The 15790-nt window shown below is 42.1% G+C and overlaps 1 protein-coding gene across 1 annotated transcript; it reads left to right on the forward strand.

Moving 5' to 3' along the window:
* The first annotated feature begins 971 nt into the window (after positions 1 to 971).
* calr3a (calreticulin 3a) lies at positions 972 to 13815 on the forward strand. Its single transcript, XM_028588129.1, has 9 exons — positions 972 to 1217; positions 2160 to 2261; positions 4635 to 4838; positions 5041 to 5135; positions 6293 to 6502; positions 9840 to 9953; positions 10392 to 10535; positions 10716 to 10808; positions 12835 to 13815. The coding sequence occupies exons 1-9, from the start codon at positions 1124 to 1126 to the stop codon at positions 13060 to 13062; spliced, it is 1284 nt and encodes a 427-aa protein (XP_028443930.1). The 5' UTR covers positions 972 to 1123; the 3' UTR covers positions 13063 to 13815.
* The last annotated feature ends 1975 nt before the right edge of the window (positions 13816 to 15790 follow it).

Below are 15790 nucleotides of genomic sequence, written 5' to 3' on the forward strand. Positions count from 1 at the left end.
GACATTTTTAACAATGATATACATATATTGAGTGCTATATGTACCTATGAATCAACAGTGGTGGTTAACCTACAACATGGGCTTTAATACATCCATGGTCAAACTGCGTCTTGTAAACTAACCCTGAAAGTCGGAAGTTGCGTGCCAGCGGGGGCGTGGCGTGAGCGGGCGTGGCGTGAACAGGGGGCGTGGCGTGAGCGACTGCTGCAAGCTGCAGTTGGACCCTTCTCGGTCTTGGCGTGGCCATAGTAGGGAGCGCCCATTGACATCTATGATGGAATCTTATGAGATAGGGCGCCTACTCAAGCCTGTTAGTCCTCTACAATGTTATATAATAACATTGAGGAAATGCAGAAATGATTTAGAAACGCACAAAAGCAGCTACATATAGAAAACACCAAAACAAATATTTTTAACTTTATTTTTTACCATCGCTTTGGCGCCCCCACGGTGCTGCGCCCTATGCGCCGCATATCATATAGCGCATAACCACTTTTTGCGCCACTGCTTTTAGGCCTAGGCCTACGTGAACCACACACCATACAGGGAGACCTTCGCACAAGTGCATTTGAACTCTTATTCTGTTTCATCCTCCAAATCCTTTAACCTACTATTTAATCGTAAGTCAAACTAATTACACAGTGGAACCAGCATTTTGAATTAACTTGCTTGTCATATTCCCATAATGGCAGTAGCCTAAAGTTAACGCCAAGCCTATCTGGGCCCCCATATACATAAGCTACCTATATTACCTAGATACCAGCGCTCAGTCGAAGCGAAATGCTTTTACCCCTAAAGCCTATTTGGTGTAGGCCTACGTGTGACACGGATGTTCCTATTTTCAGGTAATCACACCCTGATACTTACTGGAATTCAGCGGCAGCGCAGTTGTTTCCTGCCTCCGCCCATCTCCGATCGTCATCCGAAACAAGCCGAACGTTTCCGAAAAGTAACTCGTGGTCTCATTTCATTGGCGAGACGCTCGTCCAATGAGCCGCGGCCATCTGTGCAAGGCTCGTCGCCGTTGAAATTCTCAGGTTATTTCCTCGAGGCTTTATTAGCTGATTTCACCTCAAATCTCCCGTCTCTAACTCCCTGGCACCGGTGAGAAGAAGCAGCCAACATGAAGCTCCCAGTGGCGATTCTCGCAGTTTTTGCATCGATAGCTGTCACCATTGACGCTACCGTCTACTTCAAGGAACAATTTCTGGATGGAGGTAACGTAAACGTTACAGTAACTTAATGCCAATTATGTCTTCTTGTCTATATGTATAAAAAATGTGTTTTGAAAGTGGCTACTTAACGTTAGCTAACTGCCTTTAACAGTATTAGTTGTCTATAATATTTGTCCCTTTGAAGAAAATATTTCTTTGAAAATAACCTTACTGTATTAATTTAACCCATTAGGCTAGGCCACGTTATGTCTATTAACGGTTAACGTTACGTGAACGTCATTAGAGCTCATTTTAGCTTAAAAAAAAAAAACTGGCTAAAATGGCACAATATAGTATTATGCCACATTGACTTAACGGTTAAGTGAGTGTCCTAATGTTATTTTAAAAATAAAATGGAGGACGTCCTCGTGTAGCTAAGTCCAAATATTCTTTCACTTTTGATATCGCACTGAACCGTATTGAGGGCTTTCATATGAAATCCCCATAGATATGTAGCTATATGTGAAATACTGTTCGGCCGCGGTGCCGTTTGTACATTAGCTAGGCTTTTCTGTTAAAACTGTTAACCGTCCTTAATGCGCCGAACCAGTTAGCATAAAAGCAGAACTTCGATGGAAAATGTAAAAGAAAAAGGACCCGTAGCCCTGGTGACTATATAGCTTAAGATTTGAGTAATGTTAACGACCAAAATGTACTAAAAACAGTATTACTGGTAAATAATTCGTATTAACAATTTGTGAGCCACCTCTCACCACCAAACCCCCCTGTCATTGACAGAGGTGCTCATTTATAGTCTCTTAAAAAAAAAAAGTAGGCTTTTATTATGAAGAGGTCTTCGAATTCAGTACAGCAAGTTTAAGTAGGTCTATGTGTCTGGAACAAGCATTGCAATAGATGTTTGATGTACTTTGGTAATATCTACTAACTAACCGGGAAGAAAGCCAGGCAGTCAGTAACCAGTTGGGTTGGATTCCTGTTTTTCAGATGGATGGGAGAGCCGGTGGGTTGAGTCCAAACACAAGTCTGACTATGGCCAATGGAAACTGAGTGCTGGGAAGTTTTATGGGGATGCTGAGGCTGATAAAGGTAACCGATACAAATACTTGCATATGGTGTCTTGTCATGCAAATGTAAGGTATGTAAAAGAGGTTTGTGCATGTGACCTGTTCTCACTACAGCCACTACAAAAACAAGGCATTAGCCTGTAAAGTACTGAATATACCGAGATTATCCAGAACTGGAATAACCTGCCAGGGGGATCCGTGGCAAACTTGCCACTGGTCTGAGTCAGTTTATTCCACTCCATTATCAACACCCTAAATCTTAATGCATAGGGTACGGTTTTCTGTACTCCCTGGCCCTAGGTTTACTCTGTGGTAATTTGAGCAAACACATATTCATTTAGGAATATACTGTATAACATAAAATGGAAAATACATTTTTGACACAAGGCCCCTCTCTATGACATGATCTCAAGATTACACGCCATGCCTAGTCATGCCAGTTGATAGTTGAAAGAATGCATTACACTATTTCTAGTAGTAATTATTTAGTACTTTTCCAGCTTATTTTACTGTTTACACACAAAATACTTTTATCTGCTCACTTTGCTTTACCCTTCCTACAACCGGAAAAAACGTGGTACCGAATGACATCGGCACCAAGCAGGTGCACTTACTTGCTTTTACAAATGAATGGCATAAGTAGGCCCACATTAAACAGGAGAGGTCACACCGCAATCAGTGCATTTACAGGAGGGATATACAGTATCCCGACAGAAGTATGCTAAACACCATGAGCGAAGTTTAACGTTTCTATATATAATCCATCCCTGGTACAGCGACCAGCCCATGAAGTGCACATGCAGCCGAAATAATAGAGCGATAAGAGATTGTTTGTTTGCTCGGTAATCAATAGTGGATGTCATCGCTCTCTCTGGACGGGTGATAAACAAATAATTAAATGCTGAAAATGGGTTGGCCTCCCCATGTAAAGTCTATGTACGGGAAACACTGCGCAGTAATCCTGGAACTTTTGGACTCATAGGGCATTTGCCCAATGTGCCCAGCTGATGCAGACTTGGTTATATCCATAAGCACTACAGTAAGTCACAGAGTATCTGGCATCCCAAAAAATTCATGAAATTAGAATTAAGGGAAACCTGTTCAAGAAGAAACTGCAGCATCGTCACAAACAAAAGCCATGAATAGCTTTTATTATAACAACAACAACAGCGGAGTAGGGCTGGGGGTAAACTACTATTTATTAAACGATTAATTGGGCGATTATTTTATCGATTAGTCGACTAATCTAACGACTAATTGGACAATTAATCTAACTATTATTTTTCTTTTGCTCGATTAATAAAAACCATAATGTATCTCAAATAAATACCAAAAAATTCTTAATAATATACTTTTATTAAACAGTATTGCACAGCAAAAAATCTTCTGCTTTAAACAAAATTAAATAAATACAATTATTTTACTGTTATACAAAATGAAAGGCCAGCCTGTTTACTCTTTTACAGTACAAACAAAACTCTCTCATAACTCTAAAAAATTAATAACTTGTAGTGCAAAAAAACACCGTGCAGTGCACAGTATAGACATTCTTGAGAGTGTTTAACACCATATAAAATTCCTGCTCCGACAGCTTCGGTGTTGCACGGACTGCTACAAGAAGTCATTCCTACCACAGGAAATGAAACGTTTTAACACTTCATCAAAAACGTGTTGGAGAAGACTCCTATACATCACAATACTGCACTGAGTGCAACTTGCACAAACATAGGTTTTACTTACATCTTTATAAATACTTAAAGGAGCTTTAAGCGATGTCATGCGTTTTTTAGTATGTTTTGTCACATACAGCAAACATCTCCTCACTATCCGCTAGCTGGCTGTCCCCTGAACACACTGTAAAAATAAACGCAGCCTCTGTAGACTGCAACAAAAACAATATGCGCCAACCTGCACCACCAAACATAACAAACCGCGTTCCAGCCAATAACCGACAAGAAGGATTTGGGGGTGGGCGAGGGTTAGTGGAAGGGGGAGGGGACAGGAGGAGGAGGAGGGAGGGGCGAGCTAGCCTCCGTTTTGTTTGACAATACTTCAAACGTCAACAAGAAGTGATGTCACCTAACATCACTTAAAGCACCATAAGTAGTTTTTTAGGATAATTTTTATTCCCAACTTGTATATACATTTGTACATTCTTTCCTTTGTATTTTTTATCTTTATTTTTTGAATAGTTCTTGTATTCTATCCAATTTATTATGCCTTGTACAGTATATTCTGTATGTCTGCTGTGTGTCATTTTGCTGCTGTAGCACTGAAATTTCCCAATTTGGTATAAATCAAGTCTAGTTTAATCTTTAGTGCTTGTCGCTGTCAGCTGTTCACTCCTAGTTTTTTTTTTTTTTTTTCCCCACCCCCAACTATACCTTTACACCAGGTATCCAGACCAGCCAGGACGCCCGCTTTTACGCCCTGTCGGCTCGCTTCGAGCCCTTCAGCAACGAGGGAAAACCCCTGGTCGTCCAGTTCACCATCAAGCACGAGCAGAAGATTGACTGCGGCGGCGGCTACGTCAAGGTCTTCCCGTCCGACCTCGACCAGAGCAACATGCACGGAGACTCCCAGTATTACATCATGTTTGGTGAGTCGTGCTTGTCTTGTGGAGGCACCGAGGCCTGACCACACAAAACAACTGTTGAAGGAGAGAGCACTTGAAAGGATATTTTGATGCGGCTTCCTGATTTAGCTATTTTAACATTCAGCCGTTTCAAATGTAGTTCTTACCAAGTTTCTAACGTAAGGTCCATTTGAAATCAATCCTGTAACGTGACCTGTGTCTCCAGGGCCTGACATCTGTGGATACAGCACAAAGAAGGTTCATGTGATCTTCAACTACAAGGGCCAGAACCACCTCATCAAGAAAGACATCAAATGCAAAGTAAATACTGCATGAAGCCCATTGAACATTTTTGGTTTTTGTGAACATGATTATTATTTAGTTCTTTTTAATGATTAACACTTTTTATTTTTATTTTATTTTTAAACAACATACAAAACATACTCTTTACAACGTGAACCTATCCCCCTCCCGTCACTTAGACAACATTTAAAAAGATGACATAATAACCATAGCATTCAAGACAATCTAATAAAATAACCAAATAGACAATAAGATGTAAACCAAATAAACGTATATATGTGAGAACACTATAAGCACACATTATATGCTCCCCCTCACCCCCCACCCCCAGCACATAGTTTCCTAGGAGCCCTCCAGGAAGTGTAAGTACTTCCCCATTTTTTTAGTGTAGACATCCAATCAGGCGAACCGTTTTTATGACACCTTTTCAAACGCCGTCACCCTAGCCATCTCACTAGCCCACTCCTGGATTGACGGCACCCCATCATTCCTCCATCCTCTTAAAATAATCTGTCTGGCTATCATTAAAATGCTCTGGACCCAGCTTCTTATGTTTATCCATCCCGCTTGGGATTGACCCATCTCCCAGAACAAATAATCTTGGGCTGAATGGAGCCTGGGTCCCTGCAATCAGACATAGGTTATCATGTATCCCAGTCCAAACTTCCTGGACCTTATCACAGGACCATAGGACATGAAGTAATTGGCCGTCCTCTGTCTTACATTTCCAACAATGTGGTGTGTTGTTCAATCCAATTCTCAACAATCTGGAGGGCGTCCAATAGAAGCGATGCATAATCTTGAACCGAATGAGGCGCGCCCTCACATCGGGTGTCATCGTTTTAATATTCTTACAGATTCTGTCCCACTCTTCAATTCAATTTTATTTATCGTATCAAATCCTAACAAGAGTTATTTCAAGACACTTTACAGATAGAGTAGGTCTAGACCGCACTCTATAATTTACAAAGACCCAACAATTCCCCCAAGAGCAAGCATTTAGTGCAACAGTGGCGAGGATAAACTTCCTTTTTAGGAACAGACCCAGGCTCTTGGTGGACGGCCATCTGCATCATCATCCAGTGAAATACTCCGATACCTTTCTCGTGTTTTCTTGAGGGCTGACCAGGGCTCCTGTGAACATTAATTAAAAGATTCTTGCCCCTCCCCTCCAGGATGACGAGCTGACCAACCTGTACACGCTGATCCTGAATCCCGACCAGACATACGAGGTGAAGATCAACAACGAGAAGGTGGAGTCCGGCTCCCTGGAGGATGACTGGGACATGCTGCCCCTAAAGAAGATCAAGGACCCAGAGGCCAAGAAGCCCAGCGACTGGGACGACAGGGCCAAAATCGATGACCCCACCGACACCAAGCCCGAGGTAGGAGATGAGGACCGCGTTCTTGGTACGCGGATAGCCGGAAGCTGGTGTTAAACCAGCTTCAAAGAACCAAAAAGAATCCATAGCAGTCAAATCGTCAACACTAATCTGGATAACTCGGTTGTCCACGTATGGGGCTCAGGGCTTTACTCAAAGTTCTCCAGATAACTCAGGAAACCGGATTCTTGGAAAGGCCCCTGGGTTTCTTTTCAGATTCAGTTTACATTTTTTTTTTTTTTTTTTTTTTAGAGGCAGATGAAGAAAGTTCATCGAAATCAAAACCAAATATTGGACAGAAAAATGCAGCGTAGCGTTAACGTCTGCATATTACACATCGCTCACAAGGTGTTAACGTATATTACGATCAATACGAGTTTCTGAGCTGACCGCTCTTTGTTAGACAGCCTGAACGGTGTTGCACCAGAAATGTCACATTATAGATGCTAATAGACTCACACACACATCTTAGGAACAGTTGTTGAACCTAGTTGCTGTCCATGATCTCATATTGCAGAGCTAATCTGACCATAGCATCTGGATAAATGGTAGTTTATGAGGACAGTGAGTGTTCAGTTTCAGTGTGCAGAGTGATTTATCTAAAAATCAGGATCTGGAAATCAGCGTTACATAGTGGTCATAAAAAGTTGCATACATATCATTGACAGGACAGGAAGTGTCACGTTTCGGAAAAAATGCGTACTTATAAAAAAAATTCCTATTGCACCAACTCCACACACTGTACAGTACGTTGTAATCTGTCCCAGATCTGTCAGGTTAGCAAAGGCTTCTTGCTTTTGTGACTTTTTGAACATTGGTTCTTTGAACACCGTTGGAGGTTCAATTTGTTCATCTTGGATGAACTTATTTTCAATAACAAATTTCAAATTGAATAGAAAGTCAAAACCCTGATCAGCACTAGGGATGCACCTAAATGAAAATTCTTGGCCGAAACCGAAAACCAAAAAAGAGGAGACCGAAAACCGAAACTCTGAAAGAAATTATGCCAATTATAGTACCATTGCATTTATGGCTATGACTGTGTACTAACTTTACTAAAATCAAGGCATTGCAGTTGTATAAATTAATATTAAAGTTTAATTAAAAAAAATATCTAGCAGAAATATGGCTACAATCTGATAGTCCCATTCAGTATATAGTAGCCTAAGAACAGAATAGCTTACCTGTTGTTGTTGTTGTTGTTGTTGTTGTTGTTGTTGTTATTATTATTATTATTATTTGAGGCACTTTCTTGCAGGATTTCACTGAAAATATCAGACAACAAGGGTGCATGGCCCTCATCTGGTGCAGAGAGACAAGTCTTTTTTTTTGTGCTCTGATCTCCTCCTGCGCTGGGCGCTGCTCCGCATCCAAGTAATGGTCTTTATAACGCGGATCAAGTACAGTCGCGATGAAGTGCAGATGATCTGAATAGATCTCACTGAAACGTGTGCTGACAGACTCTAAGAGCGTACTTTTCATTGTTTTCGGTCTCAACCTCTTTGCTGAGGAGCCGCTTTGCAGGTGGAACAGATCGAGTACTGACACATGTGCAGGTCGCGGTTTCTGTTTGCGTCATCACAACATTTCGGCCGTATTGTTTCGGTGATAAAAGTATTTTGGCCGAAAACCGAAAATGCCCTTTTGGGCCGAAAATTTTCGGTGGCTGAATATTCGGTGCATCCCTAATCAGCACTAGCGTGATTGGCCGACAGCTCACAATAGTTCTAAATCATCTTAAAGCCAGCTTTAAAGGGGAACTATGCAGTTTTGTTTTTTAGCTTAATGTACCTTACCTGAACAGCTTCGGAGTCATTAGAATGGTTATATGACTTTTTTTCGGGTTGAATGCTGGCCGTCTCACTTCCCCCTAGTGCCTGTGAGCGGAAAACCACCCTTGCAACTTTGGGCTGGAAGGCAGTATCACGTGATATCAGGTCTCGCGATGTAAGGAATTGCTTCACGGCACTGCACACATACACTGAGCCGGCAAAAAAGAAGCAGAAAGCCAGGAAAACATTGTCGGAGGAACAGAGAAAGAGGAAACGGCAGACTGACCGAACGAGGAGTCGGACCCGAGTAAACATCGGACTTGCGTTTTCAGAATGGCGAGAACTGAGACAAACCGAAGCCTGCAAATCCAATGCTGGCCTGGCGTTCTTGCTGTTGCACTTCTAAGTAAATTATCTTTGAAACTCTATCTGCTACAGAGTTTCTTGTCAGCTTGATGTTGGCAGACGCAAGTTGATTCTGCTCTGACAGTGTTCTAAGGCCATTGTAGGAAAAAAGAATAATGTTACGGACCTGGGAGAGAAGGGTAAAAATGACCAAAGAAAAAGCTCAAATCTCTTTACATAAATATTTTTTTCTACTACTATGGGCCAACAGTTAACATAGAAACGATTAGACATACATGTAAATGCCCTCTGTAAATGGTGCCCTGCCGGTAGGTTTTACAACTTGACCTACTTTCACTTAAGTACGGTGCCGTAAAATCAATCAGATGTCCGTGATCTGCGTAACGACAGTACAGTGGGACGTTTGCCTTCAACAGAGCGACAGTAATAACCTAACATACCATTATTACTGAGATTAAACTACATTCTCGGTTATGTTTGCATTGAATAACGCATTCAATAAACAGAAACATAACTCTTGCAGCGCACATGAACAGATGCGCAATATTAGCTCACAAATAAAATAGCACCCTCGTGAATTAGCCTACTGTTGCTAACGTACATTCATAAATCCTGCATAACATCGTCCCGTACCTACAGGACCTCAGACTTAGTTATTGATGCACGCACAGAGTAGTGTCGATAAACTTAGTCCAATGAGGGGAGAAAGGAAAGTGTGATAGCGTTCCACTTTTAATGCTTTTTTAACGTTAGTAGAAGGTAGAGCGAGCTACAACTGACAGGGAGATAGAGAGAATGTATCACTACAGCCAATCCAGTCTGCTCAAAGCGATGGTTCGATGATTCACAAATGGGTTGCACGTAATGCACCATGCGCAGCGCAAAGCCCGAAGCAAGTGTCTTTGCTAGTTTAAGACTGACGCACTTCCAGTCCAGCGCCCGCGACTAGGAGTAGTGTGTCTGACAGGGTGGGGGGGGGCATCACGATGGTGGCTCTCCATCGTGATGTCGGCCAGCCATCACGATGGACGATGATATCGACGATGATATCGTCCATCGGCACAACCCTAATCACATCAAGCTACTTTAGTTATCCATGCACGGAGCCCAGGTCGCATCCCTTTTGTTTGGATGATGTGCATTATGTTATACCAGTGTTTATTTTTACAACTACAGTGGTAACTAATTGTGCTGTCTCCCAGGAATGGGACAAGCCAGAGACCATTCCCGACCCTGATGCCAAGAAGCCTAGTGACTGGGACGTGGACATGGACGGAGAGTGGGAACCTCCCATGATCACCAACCCCGAGTACAAAGTACGACTTTCACAGACTAAGAGATGAGCTGGAGCTTTTATTGACCAAATGATTGATCACTATTTGAAATTCTTTTAACCAGTGTTTGTGAGAAGACATTAATGTATCTTAAAGTGTGTGTGTGTGTGTGTGTGTGTGTGTGTGTGTGTGTGTGTGTGTGTGTGTGTGTGTGTGTGTGTGTGTGTGTGTGTGTGTGTGTGTGTGTGTGTGTGTGTGTGTGTGTGTGTGTGTGTGTGTGTGTGTGTGTGTGTGTGTGTGTGTGTGTCACTTTGGGTTTACTGTAACGTTATGAAATGTGCTACGTAATTAAAGTTGACATTTAAATTTTAGGGTTAGGGTGGGTGGGGGTCATATTCTGAAGGCATTAGTGCTATTATGGAATTTGTCTAATAACCAGTGCCATCGCTAGTCCTTACCCCTCTTGCGTTGTCTTTGCAGGGCGAGTGGAGTCCCAAGAAGATTGACAACCCTGACTACAAAGGAGCCTGGGTCCACCCCGAGATCGACAACCCAGAGTACTCTCATGACGCCGCTATGTACAAGTTTGAGAACATTGGAGTACTGGGCCTGGATCTGTGGCAGGTAAAGATTACCGCTCACCCATCGAGAGTTGTAATAACTGAAATACCGAGCCTAAGTATACATACAGACTTTTTTTTTTTTTTTGCTGTGTGATAATAATAAAAAAAAAAAAAAAAAAAAAAACTTTATCTGGATACCTTGAGTAAACAATGCTAATCTGTTTTGGGTGTCTTTGTTCAGGTGAAATCTGGCACCATCTTTGACAACTTCCTGATCACCGACGATGTCAAAGAAGCAGAGGAGTTTGGGAAGGAAACCTGGGGAGCTACTAAGGTAGGACTGTACTCAAATACTGTATGTCGGGCCTATGCTATTCTGTGTATTCTATACTAAACAAAACTATATGTACGTTAACAGTGTTGGGCAAGTTACTTCCAAAATGTAATACATTATAGATTACTAGTTACTGTCATTTGAGAGTAATTAGTTATATTACATATTACTGTCTCTGAATTGTAATGCGTTACACTACTTTTGAGTTACTTTTGCCAAAATAACAGCGGAAGTTTGACTTGGCAGTTAGCTTGTGAATTTCATCACCGGATCAATAAAGTCTCCTCTTTATCCACTTTAATACTAATATTATAGATTATTCATAATATTTTGTATAATTAATATGGATATGCAAAGTAATTAAAGCTATAAAAATAGATAAGTAAAACGTACAATAGGCAAGTAGGGGAAAATGAAAATACTCAATTAAAAGTACCTTACAGTTGTGTTGAAGTACATTGTTGTAAAATGTTTGTTTTAAAGCACTTGAATAAGAAATTCATGTTGTTTAGTTTAAAACAGTCTAAAGGAAAGGGTCAATTATAGTGTGATTAAAACTCACTATACATTAATTAAAGTACTTGATTTACAGCTGATATGTGAAAAGGTCCACAACCTTATTTAACAGTAATTTACTGCGAACCGTCACAGGAAGGGCTTTTATTTTGAAGTAGAAGTTGTCTATTGTGTACTCTTGCTAGCTTGTGTTGAGATGAACGTGAGACCCTAGATGCAAACATGTCCGTCAAGCTAAGTTGCTCACTTTCTGGTTTGTAAAACTGCAACATTGAACAGTAAATGGTCACAGTAAAAGACAAGCGTGTTTGGTCGTCATTCGAAGCCATTCCACTACAGGCATAGTTACTCTCCACGGCTGATAAACTGAAATTATATTTACGTGTAGCAAGCCTAAACATTAATTCCCGACATGTTTAAATCTGTCAGCAACTCGGACACACTGTCCGAGCTGACGTACCGCCACCTGTTGGGACACAAATGTTATGAAATAATATTCACGGCTTTTTTTTCCTGTGAACAAATGTTTCGCGGTGTTGGGAAATTCTTAAAAAATGTTGCTTTAAATTGCGTTGTAACTCGCGTTACTGAGATTGTAACAGGTATAATATTACCGAAATTTAATTAGTAATGCGTTATATTACTGCGTTACAGCAAAAAGGAATACATTACTGTAATTGTGTTACTTTTGTAACGCTGTTACTCCCAACACTGTACGTTAACAATACTCATCAGTACCTGGAGTTATGTAGTTGAAAGTGAAGAAAAGCAGCCCAAAGTTCTCGAACTTATCCTAAGTTATAGAGGTCCGCTGGAACGAGCGCTGACGTGTGTGTGTGTGTGTGTGTGTGTGTGTGTGTGTGTGTGTGTGTGTGTGTGTGTGTGTGTGTGTGTGTGTTGGTGTGTGTGTGTGTGTGTGTGTGTGTGTGTGTGTGTGTGTGTGTGTGTGTGTGTGTGTGTGTGTGTGTGTGTGTGTGTGTGTGTGTGTGTGTGTGTGTGTGTGTGTGTGTGTGTGTGTGTGTGTGTGTGTGTGTGTGTGTGTGAATCAACACGCTCTGTGCAGCTATACAGTGAAATAAGATTTTACCCATTTTAAATATAAAAAAAGAAACTCAAAATGCAACGATTGGTGTCGCTATTGTGGCGCACTGCCACAAATAAAGCAATGTATGGTAAACACTGCTGCAGAGTTGGGAGGTGTGCTGCTAAGGGTCTAAGTCTCTCAGTATGAACACTGGTTAGTCAGCTGGCCGTGCACGGGCACTGTTAAAACTGTGTATGTGTTCTGCTGCCTGTGTGTTATTGGGTCCCGGTACACACACCGATATATAATAAGCATGTTAATGTGCCGACCAGCCAGAAGTTATCGGTCTGTGAATCTGGTGGGCGGGGCTTCTGAAGTAGGGAGGGGGGTTGTATTTGTTTTGCAGTTGAGTTCGAATATTGTCAATCTTTGCTCAGAAACGCTTACTGCACCTTTCACAACTTGTCTTGTCTCCCCCCCCCACAGGGACCAGAGAAGAAGATGAAAGACGAGCAGGAGGACATGGAGAGGAAAGTGAGGGAGGAGGAGGAGAAGAGCAAGAACAAGGACGCTGAAGGCGGCGATGAGGAGGCGGAGGAAGAGGAGGAGGAAGACGGCGAGGAGGAGGACGGGGCAGAGGAAGACGGCGAGGAGGTGGAAGAGGACGCTGGGACGGAAGAGGACAGTGATGTCAAAGAGAAGGACGAGTTGTAGAGCGGAAAAAAGGGACCCGGTTGGCGGACTGCTGTGTGCTTCTCTCTGCAGGTTCGACAGAAAAATCAGCAAAAAGCCCTATGGACTCTGGCCTTTATACAGCAGCCTTTTATTCAGGTGTAGGGGCAGGAGGAGGGGTGGAAGGTGGGGTCAGCTCAGATTAATTTTTTTATTGATTCCCTTGTTGCTTCTTTTTTTTCTAACCTTCAAATAAGAAAAGGGTTCACATGTTGTTTTCCTCTGTTTGTGTGTCTGCTTTGGTTGAGAATGATCTTATTTAATGTGATTTACCGAAATGGTCCAATGGTGTGTGTGTGTATGCATTGCAGTTACTCACAGAGCCAATTCATTTTTATTATTGACTTTGTTTGGATGTCCAGTATATCGAGGGTCTGTGATGTCTGTTTCATGCACTTTTATTTCTCCTGTGTGATGTAGGACTGTTTGGTTTTTTTTTTTTTTTTTTTTTTTTTTTTTAAATTGACCCCCCCTTCATAATTTATTCAATCATTACATGGATTCCCTAAAATCAACATGTCAGTTCCCAGAGGTCTGTTTTTGGGGCATTCGTCCTTCCTCAACTCTTGTGTGGGCATTCCTAATGCGCGTGTGTGTGTTTGTTTGAGAGTAAGACTGCATTTAGACAAACTGTGATTTTTACAATCGCCATTTTCTCATTGTTCTGAATGAGTGACTGTCCTGTGTGTGCACACTGTTCAGTTTCAGCGAATAAATTGATGCCTCTCTCTACAAGCTGACGCCTGTTTTTCTCTTGTAGCGGTTAGTCTTATTTCAGTGTGGTGTGAAGGAGAGATTTTACAGGTGATAGAACGGTGGCCAAAAACCTTTTAGCCTGGGAAAACCCGAAAAGACAAACTTCCAGCAAATTTGAGATTTGCTCTGCAAGTCAGTCTGGACCAAGAGCCTGTTTTTAAGCCCCCAAATCTGTATCAATATGATACCTGAGTTTCGGTATGGATAACCTAAACAATACGTTTTTCAATCTCTTTTTTTGGGGGAGTACACTTGAAACCTCTTTTCATACCCTTGAATAAGTTTTTTCTTGGCCTTGGGGCCTTCAACCACATCCCACAGCCTTCGGCATATTTAGGTTGGCTTAATTGACTTTGTCGAAGTATGGAACGTCAGTCACATGATAAGTCGATATCTACGACGTTCCACTTCTGGGGTTGCTCAGGTGCAGCCGGATATTCTGTCGGATGTCCATCTTTTCGCCCGGATGTCCGTTACCATCCGCTTTCTTTGTGTTGGCGTTCTAAACTCTGGTGGATTCATGAGGATTATGGTTAACTGCTCCTCAGATCTCTGCAGGGTAAATCCAGACAGCTAGCTAGACTACCTGAGTTTTCTGTTGCACGACTAAAAACAACTTTTGAACAAACACACGTTGCACCAAAACAAGTTCTTTCCCGAAGCTGTTTTGCAGCGGCACCGCAGTGCCGTCCGGCGCTTAGCACCGTCCAATACGATTGTGATTGGTTTAATGAAATGCCCAATAAACCAGAGCCCGTTTTTCTCCCGTCCCGGAATGCTGTGTGGACTAGCCAGACCTTTATCTGGCAATGCGAGACTAGTCACATGATAACAGGGTTTTGTATAAGATGGTAACCCTATGTCTCTGTACAAAAATGCTCTCTGCCATTGGATGTGAATGTCCTCCTTGATTCTAGCCGTCTACTGACTTAAAAGCCTTGTACAGTACCTGTGTTAAAAAAATAATAAAAAAAACTTTCCCCAGTTAAGTTAGAGAAGTTTCTAAATTGAGATCGGAAAATGTCTGAGGAGTCTCGTGTCACGGTTGGGGACAGAACTCTGACGCAGAAACTGAAGCGGTGCAAAAAGAATCTGTTTATTTGATTTTGAGTGAGAGAGAGTTGGCAGTGAGGGAAAACTGGGTCCGTAGCTGGCTGGAGACTAGTAGTAGAGATTGCTGGGTCCGAGGTAAGGTTGAGCTGGCAGGATTCTCCGAGGGTGAGAATTTTTGGAACATGGAAACAAACTAATTAGTTCACGGCGAGCAACAGGACTGGAAATAACTAACGTGAGCAGAGGGCTATTTCACAAAAACCTAGATAGCGGATTAAGCTGGGATTTCCCTGTTATCCTGGATGACTTAAAGGTGCTCTAAGTGATGTGACGCGTTTTTTTTTAGTATTTTTTGTCACATACAGCAAATATCTTCTCACTATCCGCTAGCTGCCTGTCCCCTGAACACACTGTAAAAAAACGTGGTCTCTGTAGACAGCCCAGGCACCACAAACAGCAACAAAAACAAACTGCGCCAACCTGCCCCAAAAACCATAACAAACCGTGTTCCAGCCAATAACCGACAAGAAGGAGTTGGTTGCAGCTCCTTCTTGTCGGTTATTGGCTGGAACACTGTTTGTTATGGTTCGTGGGGCAGGTTGGCGCAGTTTGTTTTTGTTGCCGTTTGTGTAGCCTAGGCTGTCTACAGAGAAACTAACGGAAAAATGTTGTAGCCTAAAATACGCGTCACATCACTTAGAGCACCTTTAAGCCTTGAATCGGTTTCACGAAAGCAGAGGTACCTAAATTCCCATGGAGATTTATTCTGTACAGCTAGCCTGGTCCAGACCAGGCTAACAGCCAGGATTTATTCATCCAGGAGCCTTTTTCTGTTCACTCAGCAGTGGTTTTACCTTATTATTATCAGCATGCATTAAAATACAACGGGTACAAATTGCTG

The sequence above is a fragment of the Perca flavescens genome, chromosome 9 (assembly GCF_004354835.1).
Source record: "Perca flavescens isolate YP-PL-M2 chromosome 9, PFLA_1.0, whole genome shotgun sequence".
In the NCBI taxonomy this organism is placed as follows: Eukaryota; Metazoa; Chordata; class Actinopteri; order Perciformes; family Percidae; genus Perca; species Perca flavescens.